Genomic DNA, 16,142 nt, shown 5'->3' with positions numbered 1-16,142 from the left:
ACAGGAAGAAACCTCCTGGTATCCTTACAACTCCCACGGGGGTGGGGGGGTCGGGAACTTCACCTGTAACTGTATGTTCTCTGAGGACACGTGGAACTGGATCTTCTTGTCTTTCCTGTCCTTCTTGTCCTCCCAACCTGGGGCCTGAGGAGGGAGCCTTTTTGATTAGGAACCCCGCCCCCCACCCCTCCACAGAAGGAGCAGATTGAGTTAGAATGCTTTGAATTGCTCAATGATAACTGAAATGAAATAGTCTTGGTTCATCACTTGAAACAATCTTATTTCAGATGGTCAAAAAGATATCGAAGATGAACTTACAACAGGCCTGGAGCTGGTGGACTCCTGCATTCGATCTCTGCAGGAGTCCGGAATCCTGGACCCTCAGGATTACTCCACCAGCGAACGTAAGTCAAATGCATGCCAGTGACCGGGCTGGAAGTCTCAGCTCACACTTAGGAGTGCGGAAGGCACGCTTCTCTCTGTGTGTGGCACCCCAACTGTTTCCTACCCACAATGCCCCAAGCCACGTCCCCCTCTCCCCACGTTGTCGGCCTCCAGGCATACACGTTTTGTGCCCTCACGTGTGTTTGTTCCATCGACACAAGGTCTGACTTACAATTTAAATATCGCTCTTTCACTGCTGCAGATCATTATTGGAAGACATCTTTGAAATCTGCAGTTACATAGCAAAGGAGAAAAAGAAGTCTATAATGCATGCACCGTATTAAATACTTTGTATTATAGTAAAGTAATCGTCAATCACTCTTCGTAGTTCTGTATTTTAACCTTGCAGTACTAGCTTAATGTTAATTCCAGTAGAATATTTGAAATTTTCTTTGTATTCACTTAACTATACATTTTTAAATAAACAGTATAAGAATGGATCCCCATTTAATAAACTGCATAACTCTCTGACCTTATTTTAACAAAATCCTACAAATGGCTAAATTTTGAATAATAAAACATACACACTCTGGTAATTTTTACATCAATACTCAGTGAAGCATTTTATTCCCTAACCTAAAAAAAACATTTTCAGGAGTTCACATCAAGGTTTACCTTATAAAAGTATAGAAGTCCATGTAGTTTCCATATGTAAAGCTCATTTTCCTTACAATCATCTCATTATCACTATTCTTGTATAAAATCATTGTTAACATTGAGATTTATTTCATCCCCTGTACATCCCTTCAGTGAAAGTCCCAAAGAAAGATGCACAATTGACATTTCATTTGTTTTCTATGAAAATTGTTTCTTTGAAAAGTGGCACTTCTTCCTCAGAACCATTATTTATGTTTCTTTTAGATCAGTAACCACAATTAAAATCCATTTAATTAATATTTGAAACATAGGCACCTACCTTATATTAGAAAATAAGCAAAACAGAGATTAAAACAGTATATCTTCCGAACAGGGAGGGTAGTAGATATCTCATTTTTCATATATAATAAGAGGGTAAAATCATGAGTCTAATTTAGGAGTAGGGGGAACTTTAAATAAGTAGTAAGTATAGAGGAAAGAAGGAGGGAAAGAGTAAGATAATAGATAGACAAGAAGTGATTCAATTATATCCACTTAGCCCTGTAAGCACACTTATCTAAAAGGAACACAAATTCAAGCCAGATCCCAAAGGCTCATGCCTGTCATAGCAGCTATTCAGGAGGCTGAACAGGGGAGCCTCACCAAAATAGTTCACAGTAAAGACCTCAGGTGACTGAGCCCCTTCTCATTCCAGCCGCACAGAAAGGCGGATACCACAGGGATCGTGGTGTCAGTCAAGGCACCAAAGGGCACAAATCTCCTTCTCAACAGTAAAAGCTGGGTGTGGTGACAGGGGCTTGTCTTCCAGCTACAGAAGAAAGCATAAAGGAAGATCCGCAATGAGGCAGCTGCCCGCACAGGAGCTTCTACTAAAAAATAACCCGTGGCTCAGCAGTAGAGCACCTGCCTACAAAGCACAGGGCCCTCAGTACCAACCACAAAAGAAGAGGAAAAATGAAAAATGCATGCTTAAGAATATCAGAAATCACTGCGCAATGTTTATAAGAAACCAACAATGAGATCAGTGTTGAAATTAAAGTGTTACATAAAATTGTGTCAGCAAGCCAGGCACTAGAGTCTCATGCCTGTAATCCTAGATACGCGGAAGGCTAAATCTAAGGACAATAGTTTGAAGTCCATGAGACTCCTATCACCAATAAGGCAAAAATAAAGTTGTGGTTCAAGTTGTAGAGCACTAGCCTTCAGCAAAAGAGGCTCAGGACAGCTCCCTGACCCGAAGTAAAAGCCCCAGGACTGGCCCACACACACAAAAAAAAATTGTGTTAGCAAATGTAATGTAATGCAGAGAGTGTGAGACAATGTAGAATTTAATACAGAAGTGATCATTGAGGTCAAACACAAGGATTGTGTGGTGAAATAACCTTCACTTACAAAGATGTGAAAAATCTAGAAAGTGTAAATGAATTCAACAACCTCCAATCTAGATATTAATTTAAAGAAGTTGATGAAAAGTATTACTATGGACATTTCAGTGGAAATCCAGATAGATTAGATGTTAAAAGTAAAAAAAAATGTTGGAATTTAAAAATTAGCAAATCAAACTGGGCACCAATGGCTCACGCCTGTCATCCTAGCAGAGATCTGAGAATCGTGGTTGGAAACCAGCCCAGACAGGGAAGTCCCTGAGACTCTTAATCTCCAATAACCACCAAAAATACAGAAATGGAGCTGTGGGTCAAGTGGTATATATCCAGCCTTCAGCACAGAAGCTCAAGGACTATGCTTAAACCCTGATTTCAAGCCCCAAACTAGCACAAACTGATGACAATAAATCCATGTGCTCAGTAAATTTTCCAGTTTTATCTATCAGGTAACATTGTAAATTTATTATATATGCACAGGGAATTTTGACAAACAATTATCAGATGCTGGAAGATGAAGTCAATCACATAGCTTGTTCTATTCTTTGGGGTCTGGAGGCATGGATCAAGTGGTAGAGTACCTGCTGAGCAAGTGCTAGGCCAGGCACTCAATCCCCAAGATCACTAAAACAAAACAAACAAACAAAAAACCACCACAGCAAAGCAAGATCACATTCTTTCATAATAGCTCACTAAAATTAAAACTGTATCCAGTAGTAGTAAAGCATGTAATGACAGTTAAAACCAGGTAAGATACCGTTTCACATCTATAGGATCAGAAGGAAAATGATAAGGAACATTACATAATATTTTAAAATCAAATAAAAAGCAATGTTTTAAAACACAATTTTATTCACAACAAATATTTATTATTTTTAGAAAGACAAAATAGCTAACTATTTGGGGAAAATATTTAAAAGAGCTAAACAACTTAAAGAGTAAGTAGATAGATGGGAATTATAGATACAATAGAGAGACAGAGAAATTTAAAGTAGTGTCAAAGAAGGTAAGCAATTCAAATATGCAGAAGAGATAAATACAATTCTTTCCTGTGAGAGAAACGTTAACCATGAGCTTTCTCAGTCAGAAAGCTCTAGAATAAGAAAAGGAGATGGTAAGAATGCCAAATGTTTTCTTTCCTAGTCATGTGTGTTTAAAAGTCGCCTACAAATGGTATATCTTTATTGCAGGGAAGTTAAATACTCAAGTTGTATCATTTTTTTATATTTATTTCTATTTGAGTAATTATTTGGGTATTTTTTTCCCAGAAAGATCAGTTAGCAATATTGTATACTTACATCTGATGGAATAGTTCTAGAATTTAGGTGATTATTCTTTTTGTAAGCTCCTGCACCCTGTTTTTTATGAAAGGAAAGAAAACGAGGCAAAATGGAACCCACAAATGCAAAGAAAGGACCAGGAGATGGAAGTTTTGGCCAAACGATTTGTGCCTAAGATTCTGAATCACAGTGGCACAGGGAACAGCATTGCTCTCCTTAAGAAATACTTGCTCTTAATGTGTTCAGAATGGCTTTGGGGCTGAAGTCATGGAGTGAACTTTAGAAAAGTAACTTTAAAATATTGGGTAAGAAAGTATAGTTGTGCATATCAATGTATTTGTAACTTTAAGTGTTCAAAGTATCAGGATATAAAAAAAAACATTCAGTTGCTCTGTGTATGTGTTATCTGCTAGGGTCCGGATGGTGTATTGATTCTATTCGAAAGAGTTTAACTGAGGAAAACGTAGTGAAGGAACTGTTTGCACAGGAGTGGGAAAGCCTAAGGGAATGAATGGGGCACTCAGAGATAGGGAGCGTCAGGAGACAGGAAGAGCCCCTCCCCACCCTGACACCTCATGGAGCTGGTACCAAGCAGCATGGTAGTCTCAAAGGAATAAATGTCCTCCTCTCTATCTTTACCTGCACCCCCTACCCCCTACCCCCGATTTTTTTCCTGTGCCAGCAACTGGCTAAACTCTAAGCACCAGAGAGGTGGAGACCCTTGCCTAAGGGAAGGGTGGATAGAGAATGACAGTAGACAGCAAGAAGATGGAATAGCACGACTTCCTACTAAGTACTAGAACCATCTGCCATGTGTGCATCCTTGGTGTAGGAATGTAACAGACAGAGAGGCTGCATCTCTTTGGCTCCTTCCATCAAATTAGGAAAAACACTTAGGACTTTTCCAGTCCCTGGTAATTATTCAATCAATGACTTCATTAGGTACAATAGCCTTGAACTAGCTAACGCTAATTTGGCCCTGGCACCCTGCCCTTGGGAACCAGTCTCTTAATCCTCACTCAAAAGGAACAAAAGCAACACTCAGTAAGTCGAAATCCAACCCTGAAAGTAATACCAAAACAGAAAGCAATCTCGGTCCCTCGGCATATAGTAACTCCATCTGTGTTGTATCAAAAGTGTCGGGGAGTTTTCTTCCCAAGGTCCCATCAAAATAAATTTGGGGTCATAGGAGCCTCGTCTTCCCCATCCTCAGGCGAGAGCAGCCATGCTGATGCAGTGGTGTCATAGCCGAGTCAATGCCTTCCAGCACCTTGTCCTCTCCATAGGTGTGGTCCTAAACAGGATGCCAACCATGTGTTCCACCTTCCGGCCCTGCCACTTCTCAAGGCTGCCGGCTATGTAATTTCACGTCTAGCGCATATGCCACTGAGTCACTAGGAGAATCGCTTCAGAAATGTGGGGTGTGCCTGCACTGAAACAAAACCACACACCACAACACAGCAGCCGAGCCGGAATGGCCAGAGATCATGCTCTTGATGTAATCCGTAGGTCCTTGGATACATAAACCCAGAAGGAAGGTTGAGTAATTAACAAAAACAGTAGACATCAGAAACACAGAGGAGAAAACCCTGAGGTGGGAAAGATGGTTTGGAAGAAAATAACATATCTTTAACTAGAAATTAAGTTGTTTAATATTATAGTCTGCAGTAATAATTAGCTCTGTAAGGCACATATTGAGCACTTGAAAGTCAGCCGTACTTTAGGCAATTCCACTATTCAGTAAGAAGAAAATGTTAAGAGTTGACATGGTCTCAATGGTATGGTAAAGCATAAATGTATTATTCTGAGCTTTCAAATCACTATGCATTAAAACATCAGGACCCACTCATGTATAAGTAGCCATTTGGAACAGGTGGAATCCAAATAGAATAATCTCAAGGAGTTTGGTTCAGGTGAATATATTATTCACTATGCATTTGTAGTCTATCGTTTTCATTTTTATTACTGTGAATATATTTAATTCATGGGAGGATCTTTAAGCAATACCATAGAGCATAACTCCACATATTAATATGCAATAATAAAGTAAAAGTCACTGTTTTCATAATTCTTGCAAAGCTCACAACTAAAAGAAGCAGAAGTGGTCTAGCTCTATAACGTTTTATTAAAATTATAGCAATCAAAATGAAAGCCATTGTGCAATTAATTTATACTAATAAAAATGCTTTCCCTGGGCGTGGAATGTGGCTTAGCAGTAGAGTGCTTGCCTATCATGCACAAAGCCTTGGGTTCGATTCCTCAGCACCACATAAGCAGAAAAAGCCAGAAGTGGTGCTGTGGCTCAAGAGGTAGAGTGCTAGCCTTGAGCAAAAAGAAGCCAGAGACAGTGCCCAGGCCCTGAGTTCAAGACCCAGGACTGGAAAAGAAAAATGCTTTCCCTTCTAAAAATGCAATATACGCATTAAGTTGCTTCCACATAGGAAAGTTATGGTCAGGGAAAAGGGACTGATAATTTGCTTTGTGTGTGCTGGCAGAGCTTTCTTTGCTCAAGGCTAGCACTCTGCCGCTTGAGCCACAGCGCCACTTCTGACATGGTTAAATGGAGATAAGAGTCTCAGAGACTTCCTGCTTGAGTTGGCTTGGAACCATAACCCTCACATCTCAGCCACCTGAGTAGCTAGGATTATAGGTGAGAGCCACCAGCACCCAGCTGCTCTCTGTGTGTGTATGTATGTGTGTGTGTGTGTGTGTGTGTGTGTGTTTTATATAATACAGAACATATATATTATACATATGCTATATATCACATATCTCTCTGATAACACACATGTTGGCAGAAACCTGGTCTACCACACATTGGATACGGGCAGCAGCCTGGGGTTCAAGTTCTCCTGTGCCCCCAGTGGTCACGATGACAATTTGAGCTCTCGAGACCCCACTGCCCAGATCTCCATAAATCTGAGTTACTTATTCATTCCTCAGGTTGCTCCTTCCACGTCAAGTCCCTTCCTTCATATGGCTGCCCTACCGTCCACGCTTTGAAAACACAAACAAGGCCATCTCCCTTCCAACAGTTTTCCCCAGGTATTGAGGGCTAATGTTGCCTGAGGCTGCCTACAACCAATTCATGCCTTTTGAGATACATTTCTTTATTACCTGTGATTTGAAGGACCAGTGGAAAGTTAGCGATGACAAATTCGTGTCGGTGGATTTCCTTCTATCGCACAGACAGGCAGGAAGTAAGCGGTTCCTTCTCCAAAGAGGCCACCTGCCCAGGGCCATGCTCAGACTGAAGGGATAAGCAAAGGAGCAAGGCAGGAAGAGCTCCATATCCTTCCCTAAGCAGGAGAGAGCAATTCAAATCTCACATGAAGTACATCACACTGTTCTGTTTAATCCTGATCTTCTGAGATCAAGCACAAAATATAGAATCGGATTCTGGGATTTCAGAGGTTCCACAGGTGCCTCTGTTTCTCCAAGGGTAATTGGGGATCATCGGGGCTCCTGGGAGCTTGTGGGAGATTTTCAGTGTCAGAAAGTCTTCACAACACTGGGAGGCTGTTGCTTTTCCTCACACAAATGATCCATGGTGTCTTTCACACAAGGCACAGATTCCTTCAGTGCTCCAGTTGACCACTCAGGAAGCAGGTGCTGTGTGTTCTTCTGTTCTAAACATCTCCAGTAAACAGCAGCAGAGACAACTTGTGTCCCTGAAAGCTCTTAGGAGTTCCCCATAGTTCTGAGATCCAGGCACTTGGAGAACTTTTGGAAGAGAGAAAGATGGAAACGCTAGAGAATCCTCCACTGAAAGAAGACTCATGATCGGAAGCCCACATGAAATTCATGAGCGGGCCATGCAGACATCAGAGAACAAGTGCTATTTATGCCAGATCACCAGCTGGCTTCTCAAACCCCCAAATCCTGGGCATCACCTGAAGCCTTCTCTAGACTTAGGTTTGACATTGGATGTTCTTCAGAACTAGATCACGTGTTCCACTTCTTTTCACAATTATTGATGTTGAGAAACATCACTACCCTCATTAGATTATTAGTTTATTAGGAAGTGCGTGTGTGTATATATATATATATATATATATATATATATAAAATAATACTTTTCTTATTACATTAAGTATTAATGGTAAATAATCTGAAAACAAATCATTATGAGGAAATACTTGGGAACTCAGTAGATCATCATAAATATCATTCTGTGATTACAGTAATCCTTTAATTATGCATTTAAGCCCAAGTATGCATTTGACATGTGCATTATGTGTACTCTCATTTAAATAACTGGTAGTGCCCAGTTCCTTCCATATGTACAGATCTAAAGAAACAGTAAGTTCTTGCTTAGTGTCAGCATTTTTCCCAACGTATGTTTTGCATCTGTAATCATTGGACTTGGAAAGCATACTGAAACAATTGCATAGGTCAAATCTCAATCAATTTAAAAATCTAGTTGTTTAATTCAATATTCCTGGAACCACTGAAGTTTCTAATGTTCACATAAAGCATTCTACATTGGAAGCAACTGAGCAGATGAAATAGGTGTTGTAGGGGCTGGAACAGAAGTGAAATTTAAATGAGCATCCGCTGGTTGGTCAGCAGCGGCTCTTGGCATCCCTGCGAAGCAAGCTCCTTGAGCTTTTTGCCTGGGTTCATTTTAGGGATAGTAGGTGGGATGAAGCCCTAATTTCAGGAAGGTTCTTCAGTCCTCCTAGGGAGCTTCATACACAAGTGGCTTAACGAAGCTCAGGAGAAAAGACCCAGTTTATCACCACCAAGGTAACTCTTCTTCTAAGTAAGTTCCTGAAGTGACAAGTTCTTCCAGAACCCATGCAGAAGAATGCTGTGCCATACATAAATAAAACTGATGAGCAGTGTGCGGTTTAAATCAAGTGAGGATGTATATTCTGCAGAGGAATTTATAGTTAGAACTGACTAATGTTCTCTGATTTAAGCCAGTTAAATAATCAACAGATTTTCGCTTTGATTTCATAGCTTCAAACACCCTTTGCGTGTAGTATCGCATTTTTCTGTAAAACCTTTGTTCTGTTTTGTTTGTTTGTTTGTTCTGTTTTGTCAGGGAGGTAGTTAGTACCCAGGCTTGATCTCAGGCCTCCTTTCTGATGAAATCCAGCATGTGAGCCGCAGCTCCACTTCCAGGTCTTTGCTGACTGACGAGATAAGAGTCTCACAGACTTTCCTACATGTGCTAACTTCAAACCAGGATGCTTGGATCTCACCCTCCAGGGTGGCCAGGATTATAGGCGTGAAGCACCACCCTTACCTGGCTTTAACAGACATACTTTCCCTTGGCTTGCAGTTGAGGTCGGTCAAGGATAATTTTACTCTCATTTCAATAAAATGACACTGCACCTTTGAATCATTCTTAAAATTAAGTACATTCTTCCAGGAAGATCAAGCCCTAAGAAGATAAAAATAAATACAAATTGCCTATGGGTTGTAGGTATGTGTAGGTACGGTGTGATTACTTTTCATAGACTACATAAAAGTTTTTAAATCATTGTGAAAGCCTCATTCGAACCTGAGGGTGAATAATGTTTCCATTCCTCCAGATAGACATGAACTGAAGCAAAGCTGTAACTGGCAGAGGTCCAGGTCTGGATGCTCACCTCACAGTTGTGTGTTTCTTGTTCTTCTGAGGATCCTGAATTAATGACCTCACAAGACATCCCCTGGGCTTTCCAAGACATTGCCCGGTCCCATTGGCTTTGCCTCTCTGTGCATTCCTATTCATGTAAAATAACCTGTTGAAATGAAGTTTACAAATGCTCCCCTTTTGAGACCATTTCTTTTTCTTGTGATTTCCACCACCTATGCTCACTGCTTTTGTAGTTATACCCCATCCTAAATTTATTTTACTGGAACTGTAATTTGAATTCAGTGTTTCATCCTTGTTATGCAGGTGCTAAACTTCTTGAACCATTCATGCTGTAGTTTTTTTCTTCTGCCTATGTGTGCGTGCGCGCATGCGCGAGTATGCATGTATACTGAGATTTGAACTCAGGGCCTGGGCACTGTCTCCCCTGTCACATCTCAAGGCTGGCACTGGTCCATTTAAACCACAGTTCTATTTTTTTTTTGCTAGTTAATTGGAGATAAGCCAGACTTTCTTGTTCAAGCTGGCTTCAGACCACAATTCTCAGATCTTAGCCTCCTGAGTAGCTAGGATTATAGGTGTGAACCACCAGGGCCCAGCTTGTTCCGGTTTTTTTTGAGCTAAGGTCTCACATTTTACCTGGGGATTTCAACTCTGTCTACACTTGCTGATGCAGCTAGGATGACAAGCATGTACCACACCTAGCATTTTCTGTGAGATTAGGTTCTCTGAGCTTTTTTGCCCATGTCGGCAAGGAGCCACCAACCTTCCAATCTCTGCCTCCCAAGCGACTAGGGTTAGAGACGTGAGCTGCTGGCACCTGGCTATAATCAAGCTTTGCTCTGCAAAATGGTGAAAGAACTAGGGAGATTAACTTGACCAGGTTCTATTAGAGCCAGCACGAAAATGACCCCTGGATGGTGTTTCTAACTCTACAAATCACTTCCCACCACTTCTTGAACCTCTTGATTGAAAGAATAAGCCTGCCTTTCCCCTAACCTGTAGAGTTCCCTCGTTCCTCTACTTCTTCATACCAATGAGCTCTTTTACTATGTCTTTTAAATAGATCTCTTCCTTTCTACTCCGAATGCTCTCTGTACTCCAGTTAGGACTTTTTTCAGTCACTACCAGTTTCCTTTCCTGGTGTCGCAAGGTATCCCTAGTCTTCTCTCTCCCTGGCCTTGAAGCATAGAGTCGTGCATGGCCAGCCCCTCAAATTTCCACAGTCTTGGGTCACATGCTTTTTTTCTTCCATCCAAAGAAGCTATATGTGGGCAATACTGTGCATATTCCTCTACTAAATAATTAAAAATTCTCAGTCTGGTCTGCAGAGTGTTGGGGTAACATGGTGGGTACAATGGATGAATATTCCCTATGCAATCAGACATCAGAGAAGGATGCATGGAACAGATGATATTTAAACATTTGACAGTGAGGGGTTTGTTTTTGTTTTTTTGCCAGTCCCGGGCTTTGAACTCAGGGCCCGAGCACTGTCCCTGGCTTCTTTTTGCTCGAGGCTAGCACTCTACCACTTGAACCACAGCGCCACTTCTGGCTTTTTCTATATATGTGGTGCTGAGGAATCGAACCCAGGGCTTCATGATTACAAGGCGAGCACTCTACCACTAGGCCATATTCCCAGCCCGACAGTGAGTTTTGAGGCTGGCAGAAAAGGGAACTTTAGGCTGAGAGAGGAGGAAAAGCTTTCTTTCAATGCCAGAAGATTTTAACTTGCCAGCTCTTGGCTTTGACACTTGTGTGCTTTGAAAGTTTGTTTACTGTAAGCTGGCCTTTGTCATGAACTCTGTGTTCGATGTCTCCCTTGCGAATGGAACCTTGCAGGATGTCGAGAGAAACAGTAAGTGATGTACGAAACAGCATTAGTAGAAGATTTGCAGGGCAGACACATCCCTGTCTAGGTTTTATTACTATCAGACAATGTGGCAATGTCGTGGGAGAAGAAGATAATAACTGACACTCGTGTAGAAGTTTGTATTCTTACAAGCATTTTCAGCCATTATCTGACTTGGGTGCGTGAATCATGTGAAGTGTGGATAATGACTCTCACCTTGAAGCCAGACTGTGATGTTTGAGTTCCAGGCCCACCAGTGACCATGGGGGCTCAGCTGGTGGGACCCGTACTTTCTTCTTCCTCTGAGTGTGGGACTTCACTTCCTTAGTGAGATGCTGATAACACTCAGCTACTCAGAATTGTCCCTGCAGCCTAATCCACACTCAGTTGTCTAGCTGGTCATATCCTCCTCTTCCTCCTCCTCCTCCTCCTCATCCCCAAGCATCATTAGTGTCATCATTGTCATCATCTTCTGTGGCTACGTAAATACAAAGCATGCTGGCTTCAACAGGTGCACAGTGTTCTCCCACACCTACCCCATCAATCCATGAACATGGTGGTAATGGAAGGAAGGACTTGAGAATTGGAGACCTCTGACCTTTTCTAGGTGATTGCACAGTGTAGAGGTAAATGAAGGTTTTCCCGTATCATGAGACAGATGTGCGAGTACAGCAATAAGTTTTAGCAATTGCAGGTAAAGTCTCTTTTGAACCTGTGTGAACAGAATGAGTGCACGTGATCATGGTAGTTCTAAAATATGCGGTTAAATTGAGCGGTGCGGTGGCTGTGTGGATATAAATGGTGAGTCTATAGTTTTCTGGAGGAAAAACAGAAAGGAAACCTTTCACCTTCTGTGTTCACTGAGGTTGACTTCATCCCATTAATAATAGATGCTTAGCTTCCCGTTGCCCACCCCAGTTCACTGGGGAAGTGCCGGAATCGCAGCTGTAAGAATTTCTCCTGAAAACAAAGAGGCCTTGAGTTACAGAAGATTTTTTTTTTTAACTTTCAACTTTTTGGCTTTTTGACCTTAACGTTGATGTTTTCATAGGATTTAAATAAATAATGCTTTGAGGTTAAATGACAGCTACTCCTGCAATTGGAGATAGAAGACAAAGATCTGAGTCTTGTCTTCAAATTACCAGATGCATAACACTGCTTCTTAATTTAGTCTGTTTATATTTCTGAAAATAATGAAAAGTGTGCATGTACACATTTTTTTCACAAGTTACCACCTGGTCCCTAATCAGTCCAAATATTTGACAATGTATTGAGATATTGCTGTTATACTCAAGACATCTTGCTTCATGCCTCATCTTAGGATAATTATGATCCCCTGTGGCATTTTCTTGTGATTTCCTCCCTCTCAACAACCGGGACTAGAGGATCTTGATCAGACCAAGGCCAAATGACTTTTTGGGGGCATTATGAATTGATCAGGAAAAGATTTCCCCTGCTCTCCCTGCTCTGCAGGGTGTGTCCTTTTGAGAAATTCCCTGGCCTAAGTTTTGAGAACTATCCCACGATGCACAAGGTCCAGAACTGACTAAGGAATCACTGTGGCCTCTCAGGACATGGCTCTGAAGACACAAATACCAGAGCAAGGCTCTGTGGCCAAGCAGAGCACTTTGATTCACTGCCTCTGGCAGGTCAAGTTTCTTTTAGAGCAATTATTTACAGTCAAGACAATATTCCCCTTACAACCTCCTACAACACCCTATCCACCAGTTTATATAATGGCTGTCCTCAAGACTTCCACCCTAGTTTGCCTTTAATCCAAGCAAGACAAAAAAATCAATCCAAAAGTTTTGGAGGAGGAAAAGGCAAAGCATAATTTAAGTCAGTGAATGCTTTTTAAATCTTTAGCAAAATGGATTTTTTTCTTCAAGGCACAGAACTGTTAGTAAGACTAATAAAAATGAATGGTGTAAAAGTGTTCCTTTCGTTATAAAGGACCACCTTATCCCATTAAACTTTCCTATTGTCATGTAGCTGTGCTCTTCAAAATTGGCCTAAGTAAGTGATTTGGATGGGAGACCTAGTGAGCAATGGAAAAGGCCATGGGAAGATGTGCACAGGGTTTTCGCTGTTGTTTTGCTGTGTTTGCTAGGTGATACATCAATGCTGTAGTATTATGATACATTGCTCATTTCTGCAATTACTGCTGTCAGAGTGCATCTAGGTTTCTGTGCTTGAGATGTCTCAATAAAGTAATGAGATAGTGCCTCTTGGTTTGTTTTCCTTGAGTATTGATCAAATACATGACTGATTCTATGAAAGATAAGCAGATTTGATTATTTCATGATAATTTTTTTCAGGGGAAAATAAATCATTTTAATTGCAATTCTTTTGAGAAAGGGCATTCCATTGTCATTGCATAAAGAGCATTTGTAGGCTTGTGGAGGCAATCTCACGAATCAATTCAGAATATACAAGATTATTTAACTTTCTAGCTACATATTCGAGAAAGTTCATCAGAGCAAATTCTCTTCAAAGGGCAGATAATTAGGACATGCAATTCTTTGGCTTCATGGATCACTATAAACTCTGTGAAGTTAAAGATTTTATTTCATTCTGCCAACATTGCCAAAGCCTGCTTTAACCTTTGTTCTCCTTGAGATGCATTATCAGGAGAAGGCGACTGTCACCGTTGTAGGCCATCTTGTCTGAGTGGACCGTTCTGAAAGAAATACCAAAGTCAGGCACAGTAGAACGTTGCCCATTGTCCAGAAGAATGCTCACCGCTCATGTGAAAGGACCTTTGCTCTTCTTCCATAGCTCAGTCTTCTTGACTAAGATGTGACCTTCAGTTAGGAGCACAGATAAAGCTCTTGTCCACAATTCATCACCACCTTCCCAATGCTGACCCCTATCTCCTTCTCCCTGGTGTTCTATACCACAACAGAGTTCTCTCTACCTTCTGAAGGCTGCCTTGGCCTGTGCATTCATTGAACTCAGGGGTCACCCTGGGCTCTGGCAGGCGTCCGTGACCTGTACACTCATTCCCTGGACTCAGGATCCACCCCGGACTCTGCCATACCCTGGAGTTTCCACCACAGTAAGAAGGAAAATATACTTCCAGTAACCAGAATGGAACCCTGAACACATCTCTCCACACAGGGATGGTATGACTAGAGATTAGGACTGTAATATCATCAGTCTGGATTAAAGGATATTTTCTCAGGCTATTAGGATCTTAAGCATCTGGTAGGTACTGTTTCCATAGGACTATAAGGTTTTCTTTCTTTTTAAAGAATTATCATTTTGATTTGGCTTTCATGATGAAGCTGTGGCTGGATGGAAAAAGCTTTATTTAATTGCCTGATTTTTTTTAGAATGTCTCTTTTGTTCCCAAATATGAAATTGTAACCGTGTCAGTTAAGTGATTCATCATTAAATATCCATTGGTTTTGAAATTTTTCTTCATGATGTTAGAAGTTCTGTCACGGAACTGCGGGAAAGAGAGGGTCTTAAAAATGCAAAGTTCTGGGCTGGGGTATAGCCTAGTGGCAAGAGTGCCTGCCTCGGATACACGAGGCCCTAGGTTCGATTCCCCAGCACCACATATACAGAAAACGGCCAGAAGCGGCGCTGTGGCTCAGGTGGCAGAGTGCTAGCCTTGAGCGGGAAGAAGCCAGGGACAGTGCTCAGGCCCTGAGTCCAAGGCCCAGGACTGGCCAAAAAAAAAAAAAAAATGCAAAGTTCTTGGGAAACGGTGCTTATACAAAGTGGACACACTTTTTTATGGAAGAGTGGTCCAAGTCACATCACACGAAACATAAAGTCATATTTCATTGTGTGTGTGTGTGTGTGTGTGCGTGTGTTTCTGTGTGTATACAGGTGCACTCATGAAGCAGTTCTGGGGCTGGAACCCACAGTCTTGTAGACCTCCCTTTTTTGTGCCCAAGGTTGGAATCTACCACTCGATGCATACCTCCATTTCTGGCTAATTTTTTTTCTGGCTGACTAGAGATAAGAGGCTGTTGGATTTGTCTACCCAGGCTGGCTTTGAACTATGACCCACAGATCTCAGCTTCCTGAGTAGCCAGGATTATAGGCATAAGCCACTAGTGCCCGTTGGTTTTATTCTTTAAAAGAAAATGATAAAGATCTCACTATGTCTCGCCCGGTAAATGCTTCTGCCATCTCACCAAGCCAGAGAAGGGCGCTAGACATGGCTTGTGGTGCACCTGAACTCCATTATTAGCTCCAGTGCAAAAGAAGTCATTTTGTACCATGATACAAGGAAATGTAAGAATGGCCAATATTTTGTATGGCCAATATTTTACCTCAAACACATTCTTGTCCCAACTGCCTCTCAAACATGCGAAATAGCAACTTGCAAGGACATTTTCTCTCTTCTGTGCTTCTTTAATGCCTCATGCAAGGATTCAATTTGCTTCTTAAATTTTTGCCTAAAAAAAAAAAAAAAAAGAGCAGTCGGGTGTCACTGGCTCACATCTGTAATCCTAGCTACTCAGGAAGCTGAGTCTAAGGATGGTGGTTTGAAGCCAGCCTGGGCAGAAAAGTCCCTGAGACTCCTTATTTCCAGTCAACCAGCAAAAAGCTGGAAGTAGAGCTGTGGTTCAGTCATAACCTTGAGCATAAGCTCAGGGACAGTGCCCAAGTCCTGAGATCAAGCCCCAGGACATGCACAAAAAATGGAAGGATGGGAGGGAGGGAGGAAGGGAGGGAAGGTAAAAACTCTTACAAAGATCTTCTCTCAAGACAATGGAACACAATTTCGTATACGAAGTGTGTTGAAATGATCAGGCCAGGACCTGATTCTCAGTTCTTCATCTTATAAACACATATCATGTTAGGGTCACTAATTTCCCTCCCCCCCCCCCCCCGCCCCACCCCACCCCCCAAACAATAGACATTTGTTTTCTCACATTGCTGGAGGGTTTATGTCTGACCCCAAGGGGGCAGCAGAGCTAGTTTCTTTTCATCCTCATTCTCCCTCCTTGACTTTCAATGCCTTTCCTGTTGCTATTCTC

At 41.6% G+C, this 16,142-nt stretch overlaps 1 protein-coding gene across 2 annotated transcripts in view; it reads left to right on the top strand.

Annotated features, from left to right (window-relative positions):
* The window catches only part of Ctnnd2 (catenin delta 2), a 716,561-nt gene that overhangs the window by 387,242 nt on the left and 313,177 nt on the right, over positions 1-16,142 (top strand). For both annotated transcript variants that reach the window (XM_048368208.1, XM_048368209.1), the window contains exon 5: positions 288-404. In XM_048368208.1, coding sequence (XP_048224165.1) covers positions 288-404 — 117 coding nt within the window. The remainder of the gene's footprint in view (positions 1-287; positions 405-16,142) is intronic.

Source organism: Perognathus longimembris, chromosome 19 (assembly GCF_023159225.1).
Source record: "Perognathus longimembris pacificus isolate PPM17 chromosome 19, ASM2315922v1, whole genome shotgun sequence".
Lineage (NCBI taxonomy): Eukaryota > Metazoa > Chordata > Mammalia > Rodentia > Heteromyidae > Perognathus > Perognathus longimembris.
This window is presented reverse-complemented; position numbering and strand designations above follow the sequence as displayed.